Consider the following 22,551-nt stretch of genomic DNA (forward strand, 5'->3'; position numbering starts at 1 on the left):
TCATTTCATCATCTAACTTACGAATTAAGGTTGTAGTAATACAGTAGCGACTACGATATATCTGGATTAAGGCGTTGGCTATCACTGGATTCAGTTTGATAAATATAAAATATTGACTCATTGGCAATCAAGATCTCAATATTAGTGGATAAGTCTTCAAATATCAGATTTAAGGCATCCTCCTATCTACTACTATTACAGGGTTAGCTCGAATAATCTAAGGCAAAAATTGGTTCATTAGAGTTCGAATTCCCAATAATAATAGATTATCACTAAATAGTCGACTATATTTATCCTAAAGTATGTCACTATTAATTAATAATTAATATAAGGACCATTATTAAGTTCAACTCACGGAATATAAAAAATTATCTTAGAAACCTTTAAATTCCTAAATAAATCATTTCAGTTATTATTAGATTCAGCTCAACGGATGTTGAGAATACTATATTACCTCATTAGTTTCATACTTTCAAATATACCTTTTCAATTATTTATCGCTAAATTCGGTTCGACGAAGATATATGATTGTCTTATTAGTGCAGTCTTCAAATTCTCAAAGTACGCCTTAATTATTAATTATTAGATTCAGCTAGAGGAAAGATAAATAATTGTCTCATTAGCACAGTCTTCAAATTCCTAATTTTAGTGGATTAATCAACAAAAATAAGTATCATTTGCCAGTCAACATTGCACAATTATGATCAGATTCGACGAGTGAAATCCCTTGTTAGTCTTTAAATTCCGATATATACAGATGAGGACTTGGTAGCTGATTATTTAGTGTACACGCAGACCTTTGAATATACAAACATTTATAAATGGCTTTAACTCAATAAACATAAAGTTTTCCTCCTTAATCTTCAAATTCTGAAGTTTTAAGGGATTAATAATCGTATAGCCGATTACCTTTATCGATCTTCTCTCTTTCGAAGCATGAATATCAGCAACAATACTACAACGCCAATAAGTATAAATGCCACAGCATCTGCTGGATTTCAATACATAGGTGGCGTTGTAACTCAAGTATTATTTGGAATAATTGCAATCCTATCGATTGTCGGTAATGCCTTGGTTTTAGCGCTCTTCTCATACAGTAAACAACTTCGAAACTACTCCCATGGGATTTTAATATGGAATTTAGCTTTAGTAGATCTCTTAACCGGTATCTTTATTATTGTTACACCAGCACATATTATTCGTGAAGCTTATCCCGATCCGCCACCAGGTTTAGCTGGAAGTTTATTTTGTAAACTGATTGGTGTTGAAACATTTACCTTTAGCTTTGGTGTGATTTCCATGTCCATTTTAGCTATCTTGAGTCTAGAGCGACGTTATGGCGTTGTCAAGCCATATCTTCATGCACGTTATTTCCGTAGGAATCGTACTAAGATCATGATTGTATTTGCTTGGATTTGGGGGATTATCTTAAATGTGACGAATATAATTCAAGGAGTACATCATCAAGGCAGCCAACCTCCGTGTGGATGGGAGAGCTTAGCTGGTGGACCGATTGTGCAGAAGACAGTTTATGGCATTTTGTTTGTCTTGCGATTTCTGCTGCCTTTGCTATGCATCGTTATCTGCTATGCCAATATATTAGCCCACATGAGATCAACTATTCGTGATTTAACCGAAGCAATGGATAAAAAAGAGACGGTAACCTATAAGATTGCCAAGAAAGTAACCATAACATGCGCTGTAACATCGCTGGCCTTTCTACTGTGTTGGCTACCAAATCAAATTTATTTTACTTTAATTAATTTTCAAGCGGCAACGATCAATTCCGATATTCACTTTGTAACCAAATTATTGATTCTATTCAATTCCTGTATCAATCCCTTCATTTACGTCAGTATAAATCATTATTATCGTCAAGAATTTATAAAAATGATGAGGTTAAATAATTATTCAGGATATAAATCTCGAGCAGCGATGATGTCATTATCACTTGCAAATACGAATAGCCCGACAGAATAGAAAAATATTTCTTATCTTACTCTACCATAAGCTTAGAAAATTCGAATGGATATCTATGTAGTTATTATTTATTTAATGTACTGTACTTGTATCTGTATAACTTAGTGTGTTACTAATCCATGATTTATACGATAGATAAGCAATCCAACGCGATATGAGTAATACTTTTGCATTTCACATTGACTACCTGCCGTATTTTCCCTTTGAGTTGGTTGTTGATTACGAGGCATTTATGGTACTTTTACTATTATTAATAATAAGAATATATATTTTAAAATTATAGATAAAATATGTTAGTATATAGCAAATTGGCGGTAACTTGTACACAATTGGTTAGAAATCACTTATTCGTAGCGCATAAAATTGTTAATCCTTGCTTACAAGTACAAATCATCTGAATATATCTACTACAAAACTTAATCACAAGCACTTTTACAAATCCGATCATTAGCATATATATTGCTAATATATGAAATATCGCCAATTTATTTTGTAAATCTGTAGACTTTAAGTTATATTTTTACTTAAATTCTTTGTCATTAAGATAGTCCTATACATTATATATTTTTACTTGTCGAATAGCTGTAATGCGAGGTATTTGTTTCACAGTTATTACGATAATAGAATCACATTTTACTTTCGATATCGCTGTATTTGTAGACTTGAACCCTTCTGCTTTTAAGTTTATTTGCTCAAGAATTAAATACTTCTATCATGAAATACATTTATTAATAGTGGCAGGATACACATACTTTAAATAAAATCACATTTTTACTTTCGATATCGCTGTATTTGTAAACTTAAGTTCTTCACCTTTAAGTTTACTTGCTCATGAATTTAATACTCTTATGATGAAATACATCCATTAAATTAATAGTGATAGAGTATAACCTTGCATTAATAAAATCATATTTTGCTTTCGATATCGTGGTACATGTAGACTAAAGTCCTTTACCTCTAAGTTTATTCGCTCAAGAAATTACTCCTATGATGAAACCATGAAAAACTAGATAGTATATCTAGTATCACATAAATGAAACACATCTATTAATATTAGTAGTTTGCCATTGCATTTGAAAAACGTACGATATGTCTTGGAGTGGAATCCTGTACGATTATTAAACATAAATCACTGCAAATTTTCTCTAATGATAACGTGCGATATATATGCTGTGTTATACTTGAATTTACTTATCAGCACGATGTTCATCTACTCGATTTGCTAAATTTTTTATTTTCTATTTTCCGGTAATCAACTTTTTAACTTGAAAGATCTATCAAAAGTTCTAAAGCCCTATGTTAATCCATACAATCCTTTAGATACATCAATTTTAAACAGTACAGTATATATAAAATAAGGCCAAAGGAAGCTAAGTAATAGATTTTCTTTCTAAATTTCGATATCAACTGAAATTATGTATACTATTTTTGCGAATATGCTTAAATGATAGCATTACACATACACATATACTAATTAAAGAAGATCTGTAACATTTTCACAGTACGCTATACTCAAGAATAATATCTATTACTTTACCCTCGGCTGTTTCTTTAATTGAAATACATTTATAATCCTTTTGCAAAAACATCTCTGCAAAACGAAAATTGATATTACAAATTGTATTCAGTATCACCATTTTAAACGCTGTGACTTAGCAAAAAATGTAGTGCTGCAACACATATAACACACTCTAATTTACAAAAACATGTAAGGTATCGTATAATTAAAGTTAAAAATTTTAGACCAGTTGAAAGCGACCTAGAGTATGATACTATACATCTTCGATTAACTTAGATTAAGATATGTATAAATATATTCTTCCAATTTGAAAAATATTTGTAAATTCTATGATAAAATTTCCAATTATTATATCAACTACCTACCCAAACAGTTTATGATTTCTACTTTTTCAAACGTTATTGCAGGATCGACACGCTATTCATAAAAGGCATATAATCCATTTGAAATAGTTATACTTGTTTAACGCTATCAAAAGCAATTTCATAACGTTATTTATAACTAATTAATGCCATTACAATTCGCTCAGTTACTCAACTAATATAAATATCTGTAGTCAAAAAATTTGGGGCAGCAAACTCTGAATTACTATGCCCACTGCTGCAACTGTCTAGTTAATGGTGCTTTATTCTAATATTTAGCGTACTGTAAGTGAGATTTCAAACTAGATTCTGTCCAAAGCTGACAATCCTTAAATTTTTTTTATTGACTAATTCTCTAGATAAAAGTGTTCATAGTTTAGCAATTACTATTAACTTAAGTGATGTTGACAGCTCGACTTCTTTAACTCGTTGAAAGGGATAGTAGAATTGCTACCAGTTTCAGTAAAATATCACTAGGCGATTTGCGGTACGTACGTACTGGAAATATCTTCCGTAGTCAGAACCACAATCGACTGGTCTAGACAATAAATTAAGTGTTCAACTTAAAATGAAACCATAAATCTAATTTATTAACCGAATCGGTAATCGTTCAAATAGCTATTTTGACGTTATTTATCGGTGATATTCCATCCAAAATGTTCCATTTAGGACTTCTCTAAACTCTAATCTAGTCCTATTAAATGCAGAATTAATTTGGAAGATATCCCCGATCATCCTTAATTCTTATCTAACACATTTAATATGTATAAGATTTTAATCTAGAATATTCAAAATTTTATTTACAAAATTACCAATCGGGTTTATAATATATCAGCAGATAATATTAGCATCTGCTAAACTACTTCCTTACATCTATATTCAGAAATCTACCGCTAAATCTAGGAATTATCATCTTAAGGGAATAGTATCTATCTACTTAAGGTTATAGCTTTATAACGTCAATATTGCTATGACCGATCTTGGTCATACTGCATGTATTTAAACTATATTTAGCAGTAGAATAATATAAGAACCTGGATGGAAGTCTTCATCCCGCTAAATCTACATATTTGCATAAATTGACTCCTCACAGTAATTTAGCCCCGTGACAAACGTCAATAATTGATCGCTTTAGGTATACAGCCAGCCAGTACATATGGTGGTTTGACAAATGTTGTAAATTAAATACTTATGCGTGGAATGATTGCTTCACAGGTTACTATATGAGAAGTACCTTAGTACCCTGTATAAGATTTAATGGCTATATCTTTAAAAATATCAGTTATAAGGTAAGAATCGAGTATCTTATCCTATCCTTAGAAATCAATCCGTTTTCATCAACTGCAAAATTACTTAATTGATATTTACTAAACGACAAGCATGTAGAATATGAATTTTGCTAGGCTATCATCATGTGTCACAACTGAAGTTACTAATACATTCAATATAGTGCTGCATTTTAGTAAAGTATAATATCAGGGTAAAGATTCAATGGGCAAAAACAAAAATCGAGGTAAAGAAGTAAGATAATAAAGTTTAGTTTTGGGGGTAAGTAATGAGGTTTCTAACATACGCGTAAATCTTATTGTTACAACTGTCAATATTAACAATGAAATTCCACACTCTGTGGAGATTTGTGGCTATTGAAATACCTTCTGAACAACCTTTGGATATACCAATTTAATAATCAAAAATAGCCATGCCGTTACTGTATTTGATAATTAATTAATAGCTTAATTAATGATGTAATTAGTCGGATAATGGCTCATAGTATCACTGTTGAAATTATAGCAATATCGAGACTATCTTATCATAATTATTACGCAATTATGAAGGTTTTTCTGATAAATTTGATGAATTACAAAAGTATTACGTAAGATCTAATTAAAGTTTCTATTGAATCTTAAATTTTAATGCTTTTTTTTCTTCTAAAATAGATTAGCCTATTAATAGGCGCCATGGATGATATTAATTAATTATTTACGTTTCATATGGATAAAGTACTCATTTTAATCTTACAAGATACCCTATTTCATTATTTGAACCCAATTAAGGTCAAAGCGATGTATTTTAGGAAATAGTTGTAGTAAATCTCTTACATATATTTGCATTTCAAATTTTATCGTTGCTTTTTGCGTATGAAAATTAAACTTGCATATCGTTTATTAGCCAATATTTTTAGACAGCTGCTACAGGTATCTCCAATTCGCAACCTGAATCCAATTATATCTACCATCGCATTTAATTAAAATGCTAAAGCATAGCACAATAATATATTCAATACCAATCAGTAAAATCGCCATATTCATAGATTAGGGATATCGCAGATTAGAATAAGTGTAATTTTTTATTTGTAAATACTATAAATTTATTATATAACTAATCATTTTAAGTTGATAATGGAAAATATTAATAAAATATTCAAATGCTTTACATATTGTTTACGTGCGATACGAAATAATTTTTCTGTTTCAGTCACGTAATTAATCATACCTGGAACTAGCAAAGAGTACAAGATTATAATAGATATTTTCTTTCTGAATGCTGCATAAGCTATCATTAACTTGAATTATAGATCTTGTTTGCATCATTGAAAGTAGTTAAGAGCTTATAAGTGCACAAGAAGCAGCACATACAAAATATTACAAATATAATAGATCTGTTTACTAAGTTGGCATGCCTTTGCTAAGCCTTTCTACAAGCCAAATTCAACTTTATAAACTAAATTTTATATTATGTAACCATGTTTAATAATTATTAATTCATGGAACTATTTCCATTTCTCTGATATTATTTCTATTATCTGAAGCTGCTATCGGAAAATCCTACTATCCACACATTCGCACGTCATTGCGTATCATTTTGATGGTAAGAATTTCAGATATGACCATGCTAAGGAGTCTACTGTTAAAGAAATGTATTTAATTAAATTAATAATTGAAAAGGTTATTGCCACAGAAGTAAAATCATCAAATTCAAGAAACTTATCATGTGAAGTAAACCATATCCTTAATGCCCCTCTAATTATATATATCAAGGTTGTTCTTTTGATCATCAAAGTAATACCTTTATAAAACAATTTTAAATTTGCTAATGGCGTAGACGACTTTATTTTCCTTAGACATTAGATTAATTGACAGAAGATTGTTCGATTGTGAATAGTTAACCAAAATTTTACTATATTTCAATTACGATACTCGCCATCCTGTTTTGCCTACGGGCTTTTCTGTCATAATTAACACATTATAATTCAACACGATTACCTTATATCAAACTAATCTTTTCTAATCTATTCAAATAGGCTAATACATTTTTCTGTATTAGGATATATTGTTAAATTGATCAGCAGTGAAAATAAAGGCCAAACATGTAATAAATTATTAATATCATTAATTGGTATTGACCCTATGAATAATTAATCTATTATTAATAACGGAATATGAAATGGCGCCTGTTCAATTCTAGCAAGTTGCACTGTTCACTGCTAGAAAATTTATTCTATATAGACCCTTGCATATCTTTCTTGCTATAGATCTTTTACAGAGTTTCCTTAGAAGTTGATCATTACTTGAAGTCTCCATCCAATGTTGGCAATGTTTGCAGCAGTTGTAAATGGAATGACAACTTAGATAATGTTAATTGACAATAAGACATAAAAAATTTCTTTCATTCTTTTATCGTCTAGAATTTTGTATAATAGGTATAAAAAGATCGCAAATTATCATCAGAGCCGCAACCAAGCTATCAATTTATACCAAGGTTTCTTTTGCAATTTCGTAAACATATCGATATAGGAACTATAATAAAATTAGCAAAATTAATTAATATGTGCAATTATTTTTTGTTGCAGTGCTATAAATTATGATTTAATTAGACGATACTTATATGCACAAATATAAAACTCCCACGGGACTATCCAAAGATCATATTGTCTAAAGTATGCTAGTACTTGGCTCCATACATGTGTAAAAGCAATATATCGCGTTATAATTACTAAAAAATTTCATTTAACTGCTAATTCACCTAATATTACATACTTGCCAAGACTAGACTAAGGTTTCATTAAAGGACATCGTATCGGAATAGTTCAAGGCTAATATTTAATTTTCTCAAGCAAATATTTGTTTATATCATGCCTGCCCTAACTTAATGCTCTTTTTCTTATTGTATCGTCCAATTTAATATCCGATTTAAACTATCTGTTTTCTGATTAATCAACGCTCATTCCGATTGCAATTATTACCATCTGTAAAATAAATAGCGATATTAATTTAGCTATCTATGGCTACAACATATGAAAATTTAATCGCTCGGACTAAGGCTTTAATAAAATACACTGTATCGAAATGGTTCAATGCTAATATTTAGTTCTCTCAATCAAATACTTATTTATATCATTGTATATCTTAAATTAGCAGTCTTTTCTTATTGAATATTCGATTTTAACTGTCTATTTTCCAAAATTGATCATACTCATTTCTATTATAGTTCTTAACATCCGCAAAATAGCGACATTAATTTAACTATCTATAGCTACAACATTTCAAAATTTATCCTAATACAATTCTATCAAACAATTATTTATTTATACTCGTATCATTACCTGTCCTAACTTAGCGGTCTTTTTCTTATTCAACAAATGAAAATTGATCAACCAATTTCTATATCATGATGAATTTAACCAATTTTTCCGCTATTCCTAGCAATGCTACACAGTTGCCATCATCTGGCAATTATTCCAGTGGTCATAATTATCTCGGTGGACTAGCGACGCAAATTTTCTTCGGAATTATTGCAATATTGTCAATCCTCGGTAATATAATCGTATTTGTCGTCTTCTTATACAGCCCAAGGTTAAAGAATCGTTCTCATGGCATCTTAATTGGAAATTTAGCTCTTGTTGATATGCTAACTGGCGTTTGTATTATCATTACGCCAGTTCATATTATCCGTGAAAATTTTCATCATCCACCACCTGGCATTGGTGGTACTATCTTCTGTAAAATTATCGGCTCAGAAATGATGACATTTAGCTTTGGTTTTATATCTATATATACATTAGCTGTGTTGAGCCTTGAAAGACGATATGCTGTGGTCCGACCTCCGCTTCATCGAAAGTATTTTTCGATTCGAAATAGTAAATTTCTAGTAGTACTCGTTTGGATCTTGGGAATTGCTGTTAATATCGCCAATGTTTTACAAGCTTATTATAAAGGCGATAGCAATCCACCTTGTGGTTGGAAGTATCTCGTCGATTCTGAATTCAGCATGATCCTTTATGGAATATTGTTATGTTTACGCTTCATATTCCCCATATTATGTGTCATTATTTGCTACTATGATATACTACGCTATATCCAACGAAAAGTACATCATTTGTTGCATTCCGTTCATAGGAAGGAATTTGCCGCCTATAAAATGAGAAAAAAAATCACAATTACGTGTGCTATAACGTCGATGGCATTTTTAGTATGTTGGTTACCCAATCAAGTTTATTTTTCATTTATCAGCTTTCGTGCTATTACTAGAAACAATGAAATTCATTTAATAACAAAGTTACTAATTTATTTTAATTCTTGTATTAACCCATTTATTTATGCAAGTACTAATCCCTATTATAGACGTGAATTTATTGATCTGTTCCATTTAAAATATAAATTTTGTTGCATTGATTGCAGCAAGCAAAGCGCATTATGGAATTTTTCACGAGACTCTCATCGTAAAACCGACAACGACGAAAATGAATTGCACATGGACAAAACTTATTCCGCAAAATCATTAAGGATCAGTCCATTCAGGGTCGAAGAAGCTAAAAGGATATAAATACCTGGCTATTGATAGTCAATGATGAAATCTGTCTCTAGTTTTCCATACTGTAATGTACAAAGGAGTAAAATTGAAGTAGACTTTAAATGGATTATCGTATCTCATTATCCTGCTATCAGTAGAAATTGAACTAAATCCTTCTGGTTTGACTAATTCTATTAGTCGAGCGTCAAGATATTTATTTGAACTTGTTCTACTAGCTTTTCTTTTCTTAAAATACCAATAAAATACCATGATACCTTATTAGCGACACTTTGTTATGAACAGAGTTATTGGAAAGCTTTTAATGTAGCAAAAGCCGCCATAATCAATTTTAGCGTTGTCATCTCGATAGCTAGATGAAGAAATTCTTCTTCCTTTACGTATATTCTTACTCTACCATTTTAAAACATATTATGGCAATAGATTACTTTCTCTCAAAATTTCATCATTACTACAGAAATAGACTGTAGAATTATAAGTCTCCATATATAAATTAATTCTATATTTAACATCCACTCTCTTCTATGTTACGGCTTTCACGATTTAAAATATATCTGTATAGCATTACATTAAAAACGTCATTGTTCCAATATTCAATGTTTAATAATATAGTGTAGTTTTAATTTGCTTAACTATACTATGATAGGCTGTAAGCCCTTTTTAGGTCCAAGGTATTTCAGATATCATAACGTTTACAATTATACAATAATAAACAGTGACAAATTGTTAACTTAATTAAGAGCAATAATAAAGGATAATAGCCAAATAAACCTTTCATATCCTTGATTGATTTGGACTTATTAGCGTAATTAATCCATTATTTATAACAGGATATGAGATGATCCCTATTCTATTCGTAGTAAGCTACAATATTCAATGTTAGGAGTTATTTTTCTATATGGACCATGGCAAATAGTCTATGTTACCAGTTATATGAAAGTTTCCTGAAAATTGAATCGAAACCTTTAAGTTAGTATCTAAATATAAATTTTAGTATAAATGAAGTAACAATCTAGATATAGTTAATTCAGAAGTTAAACTTAAGTATTCTTCTATTTTTATTGCATGTAATTATATATGGATAAGAGGTAGTAAAAGAGATCGCGAAAATCAAATTAGTATTGGTACCGAAAACAAGCTATCGATTCTTGTTTGAGCAAGCTGCCTTCAGAGGTTTTCTGTCAATTATGTACATATATCGATATAAAATTGTGATAAATTAAGAAGAATCAATTTCTAGAATATTACTCTTTTTCTCTAAAATGTTTTTCCTTTCAATTTCGTATTAATACTGATATAAAATTGCATTAAATTAAGAAGAATTCATTACTATTATTTCATTTCTTTTTCTCCATAAGCTCTTATTCCTTCAATTTCGTACACATATTGATATGAAATTGTAACAAATTAAGAAGAATCAATTAATGGGATAGTGTGCCTTTTTCTCTATGACATCGGAAAATAGGCTCATCTACGAAATTTTAGCCAGCCGGTCCTAAAATTTATACTATTTAATGTATTCTAAGGATTTTATACGATATATAAGAGCAGTTTAACTTTCATAATTACAAGAATAATTGATTTGACTAGGAATTCAGACAATATTACCATAAATTGAATCCAAATGGGACTAAATTAAGGATTGATTATAAACCAAAGTACTTGCATATACGGAAGCTGCAATTAATTCTCTCATTCAAGCATTTATTTACACCATTGGCTGTTGAACTTAAAACTGCTTTCCTAATTTTATCATTCTGTTAGATACTCGAATTCAATAGAACTATCTACATTATTTTTAAAGGCTGAACAACATTTATTTTTTTCTTAAATATCTTCAAATAACATTTTTACGTCATTATATGCTGCTAAAATATGCTATTAATAAGATAGAATTATCATATAGCTCAATTGAAAATTTTCAGTGAACTATTCTATCATGATCTACTTGACCAATTTTACCGTTATTCCTACCAATATCACGCAGCTGCTTTTACCTGGAAATTATTCTAGCAGTCATGATTATTATGGTGGACTAGTAACACAAATTGTTTTAGGTATTATAGCTGTGTTGTCTATTGTAGGTAATATGTTCGTATTTGTCGTCTTTTTATACAGTCCAAGATTAAAAAATTTATCTCACGGTATCTTAATTGGGAATTTAGCTCTTGTGGATATGCTGACTGGTGTGAGTATTATTATTACACCAGCGTATATTATCCGCGAAAATTATCATCACCCACCACCTGGCATTGGTGGTTCAATCTTTTGCAAAATTATTGGCTCAGAATTAATGCCATTTAGCTTCGGCTTTATATCGATGTATACATTAGCTGTACTCAGCCTTGAAAGACGATATGCTATAGTCCGACCAATGCTTCATCGAAGGTATTTTACCATTCAACGAAGTAAATTTGTAGTAGTGCTGGTTTGGATTTTAGGAATTGCTGTCAATATTACCAATATTTTACAAAGTTATTATCAAGAAAATGCTAATCCACCTTGTGATTGGCGACTATTAGTGGGTCCTCAATTTAGTATGGCCCTTTATGGAATTCTACTATTTTTGCGCGTCGTTTTCCCTATGGTATGTGTCATCGTTTGCTACTATGATATATTGCGTTATATTCGGCAAAAAGTTCGTAATCTATTGCGATCCATTGATAAAACAGAATCTGCAGCCTATAGGATAAAATCTAAAATCACATTGACTTGTGCTATAACATCATTGGCCTTTTTAATATGTTGGCTGCCCAATCAAGCTTATTTCACGTATATTAGTTTTCATGCTTCAAAAATAAATGACGATTTACATTTAACTACCAAATTATTAATTTTTTTTAATTCTTGTATTAATCCATTCATTTATGCAAGTACCAATCTGTATTATCGCCGTGAATTTGTGGCTATATTCCACTTAAAATGGCAATTTTGTTGCGCTGATTGCCACAGACAAGGCTCAATATGGAATTTTTCACGAGACTCTCATCATAAATCTGACAACGACGAACTTAAATTATCCATGGACAACATTACTAACAAAGGTAATTCCACAAAATCAATAAAGCCCAATCTATTTCTGGTCGAAGAAGCCAAAACGTCATAAACTTTAATATCTAATTTTAGTATCAATCTCTGATTAACATTACTACCCGAAGTAGTAAAATTGAAGTATGCCCAGAATTGGCGCATTATAAAATCGTCCTGCCATCAGATATTTAGCAAAGTGCCGATCACTCGATTAATTAATAGCGGCAGAAAATTAATTATAGCTTAATCGCCTATCTTTCCTTCTGTTAAAATGCTACTACAATACCATGATACTTCTAGAGGGATGTTATTGGCTATAAATTGAGACACTAGAAAAAACTTTTCATGTAGTAAATTTATAATATTATTACTTCAATAAATTTCTCGGTATAATCACAACAGTTAGTTAGTTCCTTCTCTTTAGTATGCCATTACTTCACTATTTTAAAATACCCATGTAACATATATAATGATAAAACATCATTTTATGCGAAATTCTAAATATTATAGAAATTACCGAAATAGACTGTATGATTATGGTCTCCACATGGAACAGATCATTTATGCCTTTTTCACTAATTGGAATTTTCGTTATTTTAAAATCTACACCTGTACAATAATAAAGCAGCAGAATACTGAATAAAATAATGTCATGGACAAGTATTCTATATTTAGGAATAGAACCTAAAAGTTTAGATTAGCTTTACTGTTTCATCATTTGTTATTAGCTCTCTTCAGTTTCAAATAGTTCATGAATTACTATTTTCAGCCATATTACCTTGCTTATAAGCGCCAATATGATAAATCTGATTCCGACATCAAATTATGACTGTAAAAATTGGGATATTTGGACTCTCTATTGCAAATTTTTTTAAGATTGATATCTATATCATTTATATATATATAATTCTGATGCTTTATTTATTAACAATAACATTCTTATACTAATACCATTTTATATTATGCGTTTGAATATTCAGTCAAAACATATACGCGCATTTCAGTTAGATCGTACATAGAACACTAGAGCATTCTTTATAATATAAAATTGCCGTTTTTGCAATATTTAAGTAGAAGATAACAGCCTAAATGATACAAAGATTTGCTTCTAAGAATCAAATCAATAAATCGCTGTCTTGCTTCTAGCCTAGCTTTTGTTGGGTGATCGAAGTTTCCTATAAGGATAGAGAAGAATATGGAGACTTTCGAATTTAATTTAATCTACATAATTTTATCCGATATTATTATAGTTTCTATGACATACTATAGCATAAATTATAAGTACAATTTAAAGAAGATTAATAAAGTAGAGTCGAATAATATCATCTCAATACTGTGTACCTAATTGCTATCATCTAGTGGAATTGACTTCTTAATTTAATCGAAAGTTATCCACTACCATTAACTACCGCATATTTTAGTTTTTAATACCTTTAAAATTTTTAGCTTGCTTATATACAGTATGTGTTAAAGCTTGCGAGTGAAATTCATCAGCTACGATATATTTTAATTCTTATTAATGTCTTTAAAATTTTTAGCTTGCTTACATGTGTGTAGAAGCTTGCAAGTGAAATTCTTTCGCTAGCATTATTTCACGCAGCAGTTTTTTAGCATCGTCACTTGGGTAGGTAGATATTATTTCATTCTAAATGGAATTAAAAAGTTAAAGAAGTCAAATTTTTTATGCATCGAGCATACTTTATTCTTCTATTTGAGTTTGCATTTAATTGCATCAGTTGCAGATATCGTGCAAAATTATAAAAATTAGCATGTGACGGAAAATCAAAAGATGGCAATAATATCTTTCTGAATTATTTTATAATGCACGGAAAACAGTTTTCCATCTTTGTAATTTTGGCGTATACCCAATGTCGAATAGGAGACAGTATCCTACTTCGTTAGTGAGAATTTTATGTTTAATTAGAAGCTCTAAAAGTTCATTACTTATTCATTCACAATTATTGTTTTAGTTATTTGCCAATCACTCGGTTTTTATCGTAAATTTGTTATTCTTCAATATTTTAAGTATTGCTATTGTTACGCGCAAAGCGGTATTTTTACTGGTATTATTATGGTAAATTGCTATTGATTCATATTTATGAAGCAGCCTTTCTGTGTGTTGCCAGCATTATTCTGTGAAACTACCAGCTGTTACATCTGTTATACGTGATGTTGTGATAGATATTACATACCTCATTGATGTTGTAATTATTATCCGCAAGCTGATTAACAATTTCTAAGTTGTTCTTCATATTAGGATTATATTCATGATACCTAATTTGGAATGGATTACATTTAAGGTTTATATGTAATCTGGTAGTTAGAGATTAAAATATATTCATAAAATATCCTCTAATTACCGTCACTAAACCATGTCCCATATTTAACTAGCTATCTACGGCTATTAGAATATTTAAACTCTACCATAAAATGCTCTTGTTTAGAAGTGTACAGTAAGATAGAACGTAGGGTAGCTAGAGATTATACAAATTTTATACGACAGTTGTATGAGATAATTGTACCGCCAAGATTTTAAGTTCTTTAACAAATTATTAGAATATCTAAAAACTATCATAAGCTGGTCCTGCTTGGAGGTGTTTAGTATAAAAATGTACGGTAGGCTAGAAATTATACAAATTTTGTACAAGATAGTTACATGAGATAATTACACTTCCAAATTTTTGAATTTTTGAATAAAAATAGCCGCAACTAGCTTATTTTACGCTTTGTAACCACATATAAAATCAGGATAAAATTAAATAACATAGCATGGCACACCAGTATGGGTCTACTGAAACGCCCGTTGTTACATAGAATAAAGAATAAGATTTAAGACAGAATGCTTACCTTCCATTATTTTGATGAGCTAATTGCCGTAAGAACTCAGTTGCAGATCTTAAGAGAATAAATTTTTATAGAAGTAAATCTTTACGAGATAAAAAAACAAAGCATCTAGAATACATTAGTTATAACAAATGAATGCGTAGTGATTATATACTGCATTATGCTAGTTAATTGTTAACTGTCAATCAGATCTATAGCTTGAAATAAAATTAGTAAAGTTTATTAAACTTTTTCTATAACTTCTGCAATGAAATATTTGTAATATATAAGCGATAATTCGTACTGGTATTTCACTATCTATATATATTCCTTTCTTCAGGGTGAATAAAAAAACGTACAATATACGATGCTAAGAGTGTTATTTGTCTTATTTGGATATTGTTAATGAATATGATGATAAATAAATCCTAGTCATTATACCGACAGTTTGGACTATGTTTAGAATATACGAGTAATAGTTGGATTAAAATGAGCTGTGTCATGCGATAATTTTATTATTAAATATTTTACGCAATATAAAGTTATTAAAAAACATATACAGTACAAGCATTTTGGCATTAGGCTTTATGAGATAAAGAGTATAAGCAAAAGTACAGTATATGGCTATAATTAGTGTCATGAAGTTTTTGGTAGAGCTTGGTGTGACTTTTTCGTTTGAAATAAAATACTACTATAGTAGCTCTTGTGCTAGTTTGTGATAGTGCTAATATTGAAATATCTTAGGAGGTAGATTCTGTATCTAAATCATCAACATCATCGCAGTTTCATAAAGTATCTATGGAATTTGCACGTATGTCACAAACACTGTTTATAAAATTTTCTGACCTTTTTTCACAACAGTATGCGATCGTATGAATCGCGACAGGCTTTTGGCTTCTCCACTCCTTCACTTTACGTAGGATCATATTTGAAGGCTTATCCTGTTATTTAATACCGACAAGAACATAATATAAAGTGAAAATTTAAGCCAGAGTCATAGTTTTAACGATATACATGCATCTAGATTAATAACATGAACAAATGTGTTATTCAGCTAAATTACTTATGATGGAAGTAAAGATGACTTGGTTAGCAAATTTGATTGATATACAGATTTATAATGTCACAACCGATAGATCACGATTACACCACACAACGGCTTCACAATCTATCATCGTCAGCTAGTGCTTTAACATTTGCATACCAAATATCTTAAAGTACTGGTTACGTACAAGTATTCTGAAGATTGCGAACATGAAAATATTAAAATACCCTCTTTAATTAAATTACAGCCACGATACAACATGATATAAATTACTTACAGTCATGCCATCGCTTATTATATATATAGCTTCTATTTGATCTTGTTTAAACGTATACTGAAAGAACAAATGATTTCAATGTCAGATTTACTAACTTTATTTGAGATTCAAGATTGAGGGTAGTACAATAACGAAGGTATCCTCTAACCTCTAAGGCGTCCAATATATTTGTATTACCGATAGCGTTCAATTTTGAGATCCAATTACAAGCATTCATACATGTGTTATCGTCAGCCGTGGTTATTCTAGATTTCCAAGAATTGATCTCGTTCGAAAACTGGACGATATTAAAGCTAGTATCGAAATAGATATAAAATTATTAGAAAAATACTTCATCGTTGAGGCAGGAAGCTTCTACTTAATTACAGTAGTCAGTAGCGTTATATAGCAGATATACAGTATCATCTTGAGTTGTTGAAGTAGCTGACTGACGCGAGACGCCTAAATTAACGACTGAAAGATCGTGAATCGTTTTCATACCATTTTCGATGCATCATTTGTTCCCAGATTAGCATCATTAATGCCTGCTTTAGCTGCTTAAAATACGATTCCATCGATCCAGAAGCATCAAGTAGAATGGTCATCTACGTGTATAGAAAGCGGTAATTATTGTCATTCTCAACGAATCTAATTTTTATAGCTATCCTGAAGTATTAGTTGACTTTAGTAAATAAATTTATACTATTATTTTAATCATATTGTAGCTTTATTACGAATTTAAATTATAGCTATTAAATAAATCTTAAAAATTACATAATCATCTGCTATAGAATTAACTCAGCCTATTTTTAGGCATTTTATAATCTTACATTTTTTTCCATAATGACTCCAAAAACCCTACGACTACCTTGAATACATAATATTAAATTATAAAATGAGAACATTATCGGCAATATTATAAGTCTTAAAGCTCGTCATTAACACAATCAAGCATACCAATTTTTATAGCATCATTAAGCAATAGCGAGTAGTCAAATAGTACATAATTACCTGTAAGTAGCCAATTTAGTCTGGTAAGGTATCGCTTAAATACCTTTGCGATTATTGCTTGATAATTCTTTAGTTCCACTAATGTAAGAGAAACAGTACATTGATCCTATGGTAAAGGACAGAAATATAAGTTGCGTTACTTTTCTCGGGTTCAGGTCCAGAAGTCCATGAATTATATAGCACTCGATCAATTGGTGATAAATTGTCAGCAAACCTGGCTAACTTTAGCGGCATTCGATGATTTTGTTTTCCTTAATAATATATTAAATTTATCAAAATTACTATAATAAACTACGTATAAATGCTAGCTCGTAGTACAACATGCTGTCTACACTACAGTATCAAGGTCTTCTATTATAAGAGTTTATCCTATGTTTAAATGATACACACCTTTTAATAACCCATTTATCGAAATCGAGATACAATTTTGACAAACTGTATTTCTTTAACCACTAAGATATAAAAGTTTAATCATCAAAGAAAGTCTATTTGATAAATTCTTTAACAGTTTTGATTAATGGCGTTGACTGGTCGATATAACGCTATAGAAATTGAGATATCCTCCGGATAAAAGCGTATTTCTCGTATTTCAGTAGCTCATTATGCATTATTAATAAAATCTCTGCAGTAACTTGAATATTTTTAATTTAGTAAAGTTGCTTAGTCTATATATATTGTTAGCAAGATTGAGATATATTTTGGATTAAGCTGCATTTCTTCTGTCACTTATTGAGAATTGGTAAATAAAATCTATGTAGCCACTCTTAACATTTTTAACTTAATATAGAGATATAAAAACTCTTTTTATAATATTTGAACTATAATCAACATTAAGATATATCTAGATATACTGTATTTCTTCAGTCAATCGATACGAATCATTAATTAAATCTGTTCAATCGATTTAAACACTTTTAATTTAATACAGATTTGTCTAATTTTTATTATCGAAGTTGAGATGTGATGCGGATAAAATGTATTTTCTCTTGCTCGATATGAATTATGAAATTTTCTTAGCTGAGACTTTTAACATTTTTAATAGAATAACGCCAGCAAAATCAAGTAAACAAGCATTAAAGTGTAAATTACCTCTTTTGAGCTTAATGATTCTTCTTCATTGGGTATATTACAAGCGAAATTTTTTCCTTCTTTATGTGTATCTGGATACTTAACATAGACATAGCCTAACAAGAGGTAATAAATACCAATAGCAAAGCGGAAGTTATTTCTGAATCTGTATATATCAAATTTAACCAATACTTGATGTTATAGCTGTATTACAACAGGCAATACTATTGTATCTACGAGCATTCAGCAAATAGATCATACAGTTAGCCATAATGCTAACATATTACATATTCGGTCTATCTATCAAAGAAACGTTAAAGAGTAATAGAGCGTAATTTACCGATATCTTTTTTATCTTTCTGGCTCCCAATATAAAAGGGCTGCAACTGAGCCTTTTTAGTTTTTTTACCGGAAAACCATTCAGCTACAAAGCAGTTTAGAGATTAAAGATAAAATATTAACCAAGATATGATCATCATATTCGTATATCTTTTACGTGCATTAAACAGATTCCTAATAACTGTTTAATAGATTTCTTATAGAAGATTTCGTATAAATGATTGAATATCATTGTATTATTGAAAACCATTTATGGTCATTTTAGTATTAATCAATAACGACTATCAGTAATCAAATTTAGGCTTACGATAATTCTGGTATGCAGGGTCCGATGGACCAGATGGCTTCCATGGCTTTACTTTAGCCGTTTGATTCTGACGTTTTGCTTTGCTGGATGTATTCTTACTAGTAGATGGAGTTTTACTTGACTAGAATCATGTATTATAAAATCATATCAGAAACATTAATAAGAAATTGAAATGAATTTTAAGATAGGAGGGGACTAATAGTAGAAATTTCACAACTTTTACCGATATTTTAGAAGGCGCACTTTTTATTCGTTTAGGTAAGGTGTTTGTCTTTGATTTTTCATTGACTTCAGTATAATTTATTGCTGAACTTCGAAAACCAGCCTTTAATAGGACCAAAGATTTATTATGGTTCAAAATATAGAAAAATCTAAAATTAAATTCTATATATAAATCGGCTACTATCTAGCTAGAGTCATTTACTCTTTTGGTATTCACTTTATCCATAGTGTATTGTAATAGATATTCGGCCTAAAAAATAAATATGTATAAAGTGAAAACAACCAATAAAAGCAACTTGCTTTCATGAAAAGATGACTGGCTACAAACATTATTGCCACAAATTGAATATACTTTCTTCTATCGATAATGAAGCAATCACTGATACTAGATCTAATAGCAATTTACTTTCATGAAAAAGATACCTTTTCGCAAAAATCATTGGTCTGTTCTATTTCTTTTCTAATTATTTCCACATCATCTCCTTCCACGACATCTAGGAAAATTTGTAGAGCAATTTAAGATTATAAAATATCATTCTACGAAATCAAAATTAAAATCGCACTTTATGACAAGGGTTTTGCGTATCTTTACTATTTCACTTACCTTGATCTCTCCTATAGACATGAAATCTGCCTGTTGTAGCATGGGCTAAATTGCATAAAACTTTATCTGCCATAGAAATTTTACTGATATTGCCGATAATCGATTCTGTCTCCTGGCTAATATCATAATAGATGCAATGTAGCGGTAACGTTTGAAATAGTAAACGTTGCTGAAGGTATGACATAACTAATTCCTAACAGAGGTAAAGAATATGATAGTTCAATAAGCCTGCTGTTTAAGAATAAATCTGTTAAATTGCCTTCAGAAGTATTGATAGCAATAGCGTGATATTTTTGGATACAGTTTTAACCTCTTCAAGAATAAGAAGAGAAGTTGATAGAAAATTTTATACTCACAATCGGTTGATCTGGCTTGGAACAAGCTATTAAGTACATGCCAGAAGTATCTATGGGAAATTTGAATTTATGTTTGTTATTTATTTCTACAAGTTTAGCTTACAAGTGGTTGTTAAGTCATAATTGATTCAACAAGATCTACTCTAACAGGTCTTCTTGTACTAATTATTGATTAAGCATTGGTCTTAACAACTATTCAAGTTAAAAATATTGGTCATGGCAGTGATAGACTGTGCACATTTATGGCGTAATATCTGTAATTTTGACATCCCTATTCTTAATGATTCTCTTTAGCGGTCCTTATTGAAGTTTTTATTAACTAAATACATTTTATTTATTATCTATACCTAATAAATGCAATTCTATTGTAAACTTTAAACCCTCCAATAGATTCAGGCGTCCATGACATTCTTGAGTTGTTATCCACCTTAGAAGTAGATTAGTATGATTATCAACCTTATTGGCTAAAACTCCTTTGCTAACTGAAAATAAGTAAGTACCTATAACACTCTTGCAAGCTTTTTTTTGATGTTTCGACCATTTTCGTTGTCCAAGCACGAACTTTGCTGCCAATACTATTCATGAGCACATATAAAAATAGTCAATGGCGAATACCAACAACGATTTGACTATAACGTTCATTAGACCAACTATTTACCAGATAACGTTAAAGGCATGTGTATGGATTAATTGTTCTTCAAAGAGTAACTTTAAATCTTTCTTTAATCGATTGAATGATTTAGCCATTTCAGTGGATGTTTCAATAAATATAGTGACTCTATTCAATAGGATTTAGTCATTAAGAATCAGCAAATAATCATCAAGGCAAAGATCCTATAAAAATTCATCTTGATTTTTCCAGAACCTTTTTTCAGCTATAACACCCAGAGTTTTTCTGCTGCCAGATCTCAACCATAGTTCTCTCAATTTGAACAGGTCTGCTGCCTTCTGTAAACTTGCCTATATATTCATGTGAAATATCGCTCTATAATTTCGTGTTAGAGTGATAGGTCTATCGAAGACTTTCTTACTGTATAGTCTGTAAATGTTGCAGGATCAATATGAACACGCCTTTCGGATCCATCTGGCCATTGAAATTTAATCATAGACTACAGATATGCGGTGGAAGGTAAAAGTCCAAATGTGAAGAAGTAATAATGAGAATTAAGTAGCATAAACGTTCAAGAAATTGAACTTACATCATAAACATGAGCTCTAATTTCCTTCTTAAGGATAGGAACGTATGTTACAGTAGGTTGAAATGAATTTGGTTCAAGAAGTTGATAAATTGATAGTTTTTGAGCTGAGAAAGCAACAATATCATAAAAGTTAGACTTCCTATAACGGAATATTACAAATCATTGCAAATATGGAAGAGAATATCAGCCATTTTATGAATTATCGTAACACAGTAAGTGTAAGAAGAATTATAAATTCAATTTAATATCAGTACAATTACTAAATTAACAATTATTAAATTAGCCATGATAGACATAAAAATTGGCCATCCATGTGTGATTTAGCACACATAATTACTCGAAATGAATATCGCTGGCATTTACCTCTTAGGCCATTCTCTTTTAGCCATTCCCTACTGCTCTTCGTATTTGTTGAACTGTTCGAATTAAAGCTAAGCGCATCACTAGCAATAAGATTAAGATTCAGAACTTAGAGAGTTACATAAATGTTTTAGGCTTTAAGTACGAGTTATAAATCAGAAAAAATTTCAAATCATACGCGGTAGAATCGCTTGTCGCGGCTACAAGAGTTGATAACTGATCGTACATTGACATACAATAAACAACAAATTAAAATCGTTAG

At 30.3% G+C, this 22,551-nt stretch overlaps 4 protein-coding genes across 4 annotated transcripts; 3 read left to right on the forward strand and 1 right to left on the reverse strand.

Moving 5' to 3' along the window:
* Positions 1 to 936: 936 nt before the first annotated feature.
* Positions 937 to 1,980, forward strand: TRIADDRAFT_52955 (uncharacterized protein; the record flags this gene model as incomplete). Its single annotated transcript, XM_002109145.1, has 1 exon — positions 937 to 1,980. The coding sequence occupies one exon, from the start codon at positions 937 to 939 to the stop codon at positions 1,978 to 1,980; it is 1,044 nt and encodes a 347-aa protein (XP_002109181.1).
* Positions 1,981 to 8,895: 6,915 nt separating this feature from the next.
* On the forward strand, positions 8,896 to 9,222 carry TRIADDRAFT_8380 (uncharacterized protein; the record flags this gene model as incomplete). The annotated part of the gene is made up of 1 exon (XM_002109146.1): positions 8,896 to 9,222. A coding segment is annotated over one exon (327 nt), but the record flags the coding sequence as incomplete, so codon positions are not given.
* Positions 9,223 to 11,608: 2,386 nt separating this feature from the next.
* Positions 11,609 to 13,319, forward strand: TRIADDRAFT_52957 (uncharacterized protein; the record flags this gene model as incomplete). Its single annotated transcript, XM_002109147.1, has 2 exons — positions 11,609 to 12,713; positions 13,210 to 13,319. The coding sequence occupies 2 exons, from the start codon at positions 11,609 to 11,611 to the stop codon at positions 13,317 to 13,319; spliced, it is 1,215 nt and encodes a 404-aa protein (XP_002109183.1).
* A 527-nt stretch (positions 13,320 to 13,846) lies between these two features.
* On the reverse strand, positions 13,847 to 22,318 carry TRIADDRAFT_52958 (uncharacterized protein; the record flags this gene model as incomplete). Its single annotated transcript, XM_002109722.1, has 25 exons — positions 13,847 to 13,874; positions 14,247 to 14,344; positions 14,892 to 14,973; positions 15,547 to 15,594; positions 16,369 to 16,463; positions 16,845 to 16,901; positions 16,993 to 17,137; positions 17,325 to 17,428; positions 17,654 to 17,691; positions 17,835 to 17,940; positions 18,049 to 18,085; positions 18,225 to 18,286; positions 18,924 to 19,018; positions 19,243 to 19,326; positions 19,549 to 19,669; positions 19,772 to 19,873; positions 20,194 to 20,264; positions 20,375 to 20,567; positions 20,731 to 20,780; positions 21,078 to 21,157; positions 21,389 to 21,508; positions 21,596 to 21,690; positions 21,762 to 21,839; positions 21,930 to 22,068; positions 22,293 to 22,318. 25 exons carry the CDS (start codon positions 22,316 to 22,318, stop codon positions 13,847 to 13,849), a joined length of 2,154 nt encoding a protein of 717 aa, XP_002109758.1.
* Between the last annotated feature and the right edge of the window lie 233 nt (positions 22,319 to 22,551).

Source organism: Trichoplax adhaerens, genomic scaffold, assembly GCF_000150275.1.
Source record: "Trichoplax adhaerens TRIADscaffold_2 genomic scaffold, whole genome shotgun sequence".
Lineage (NCBI taxonomy): Eukaryota > Metazoa > Placozoa > Uniplacotomia > Trichoplacea > Trichoplacidae > Trichoplax > Trichoplax adhaerens.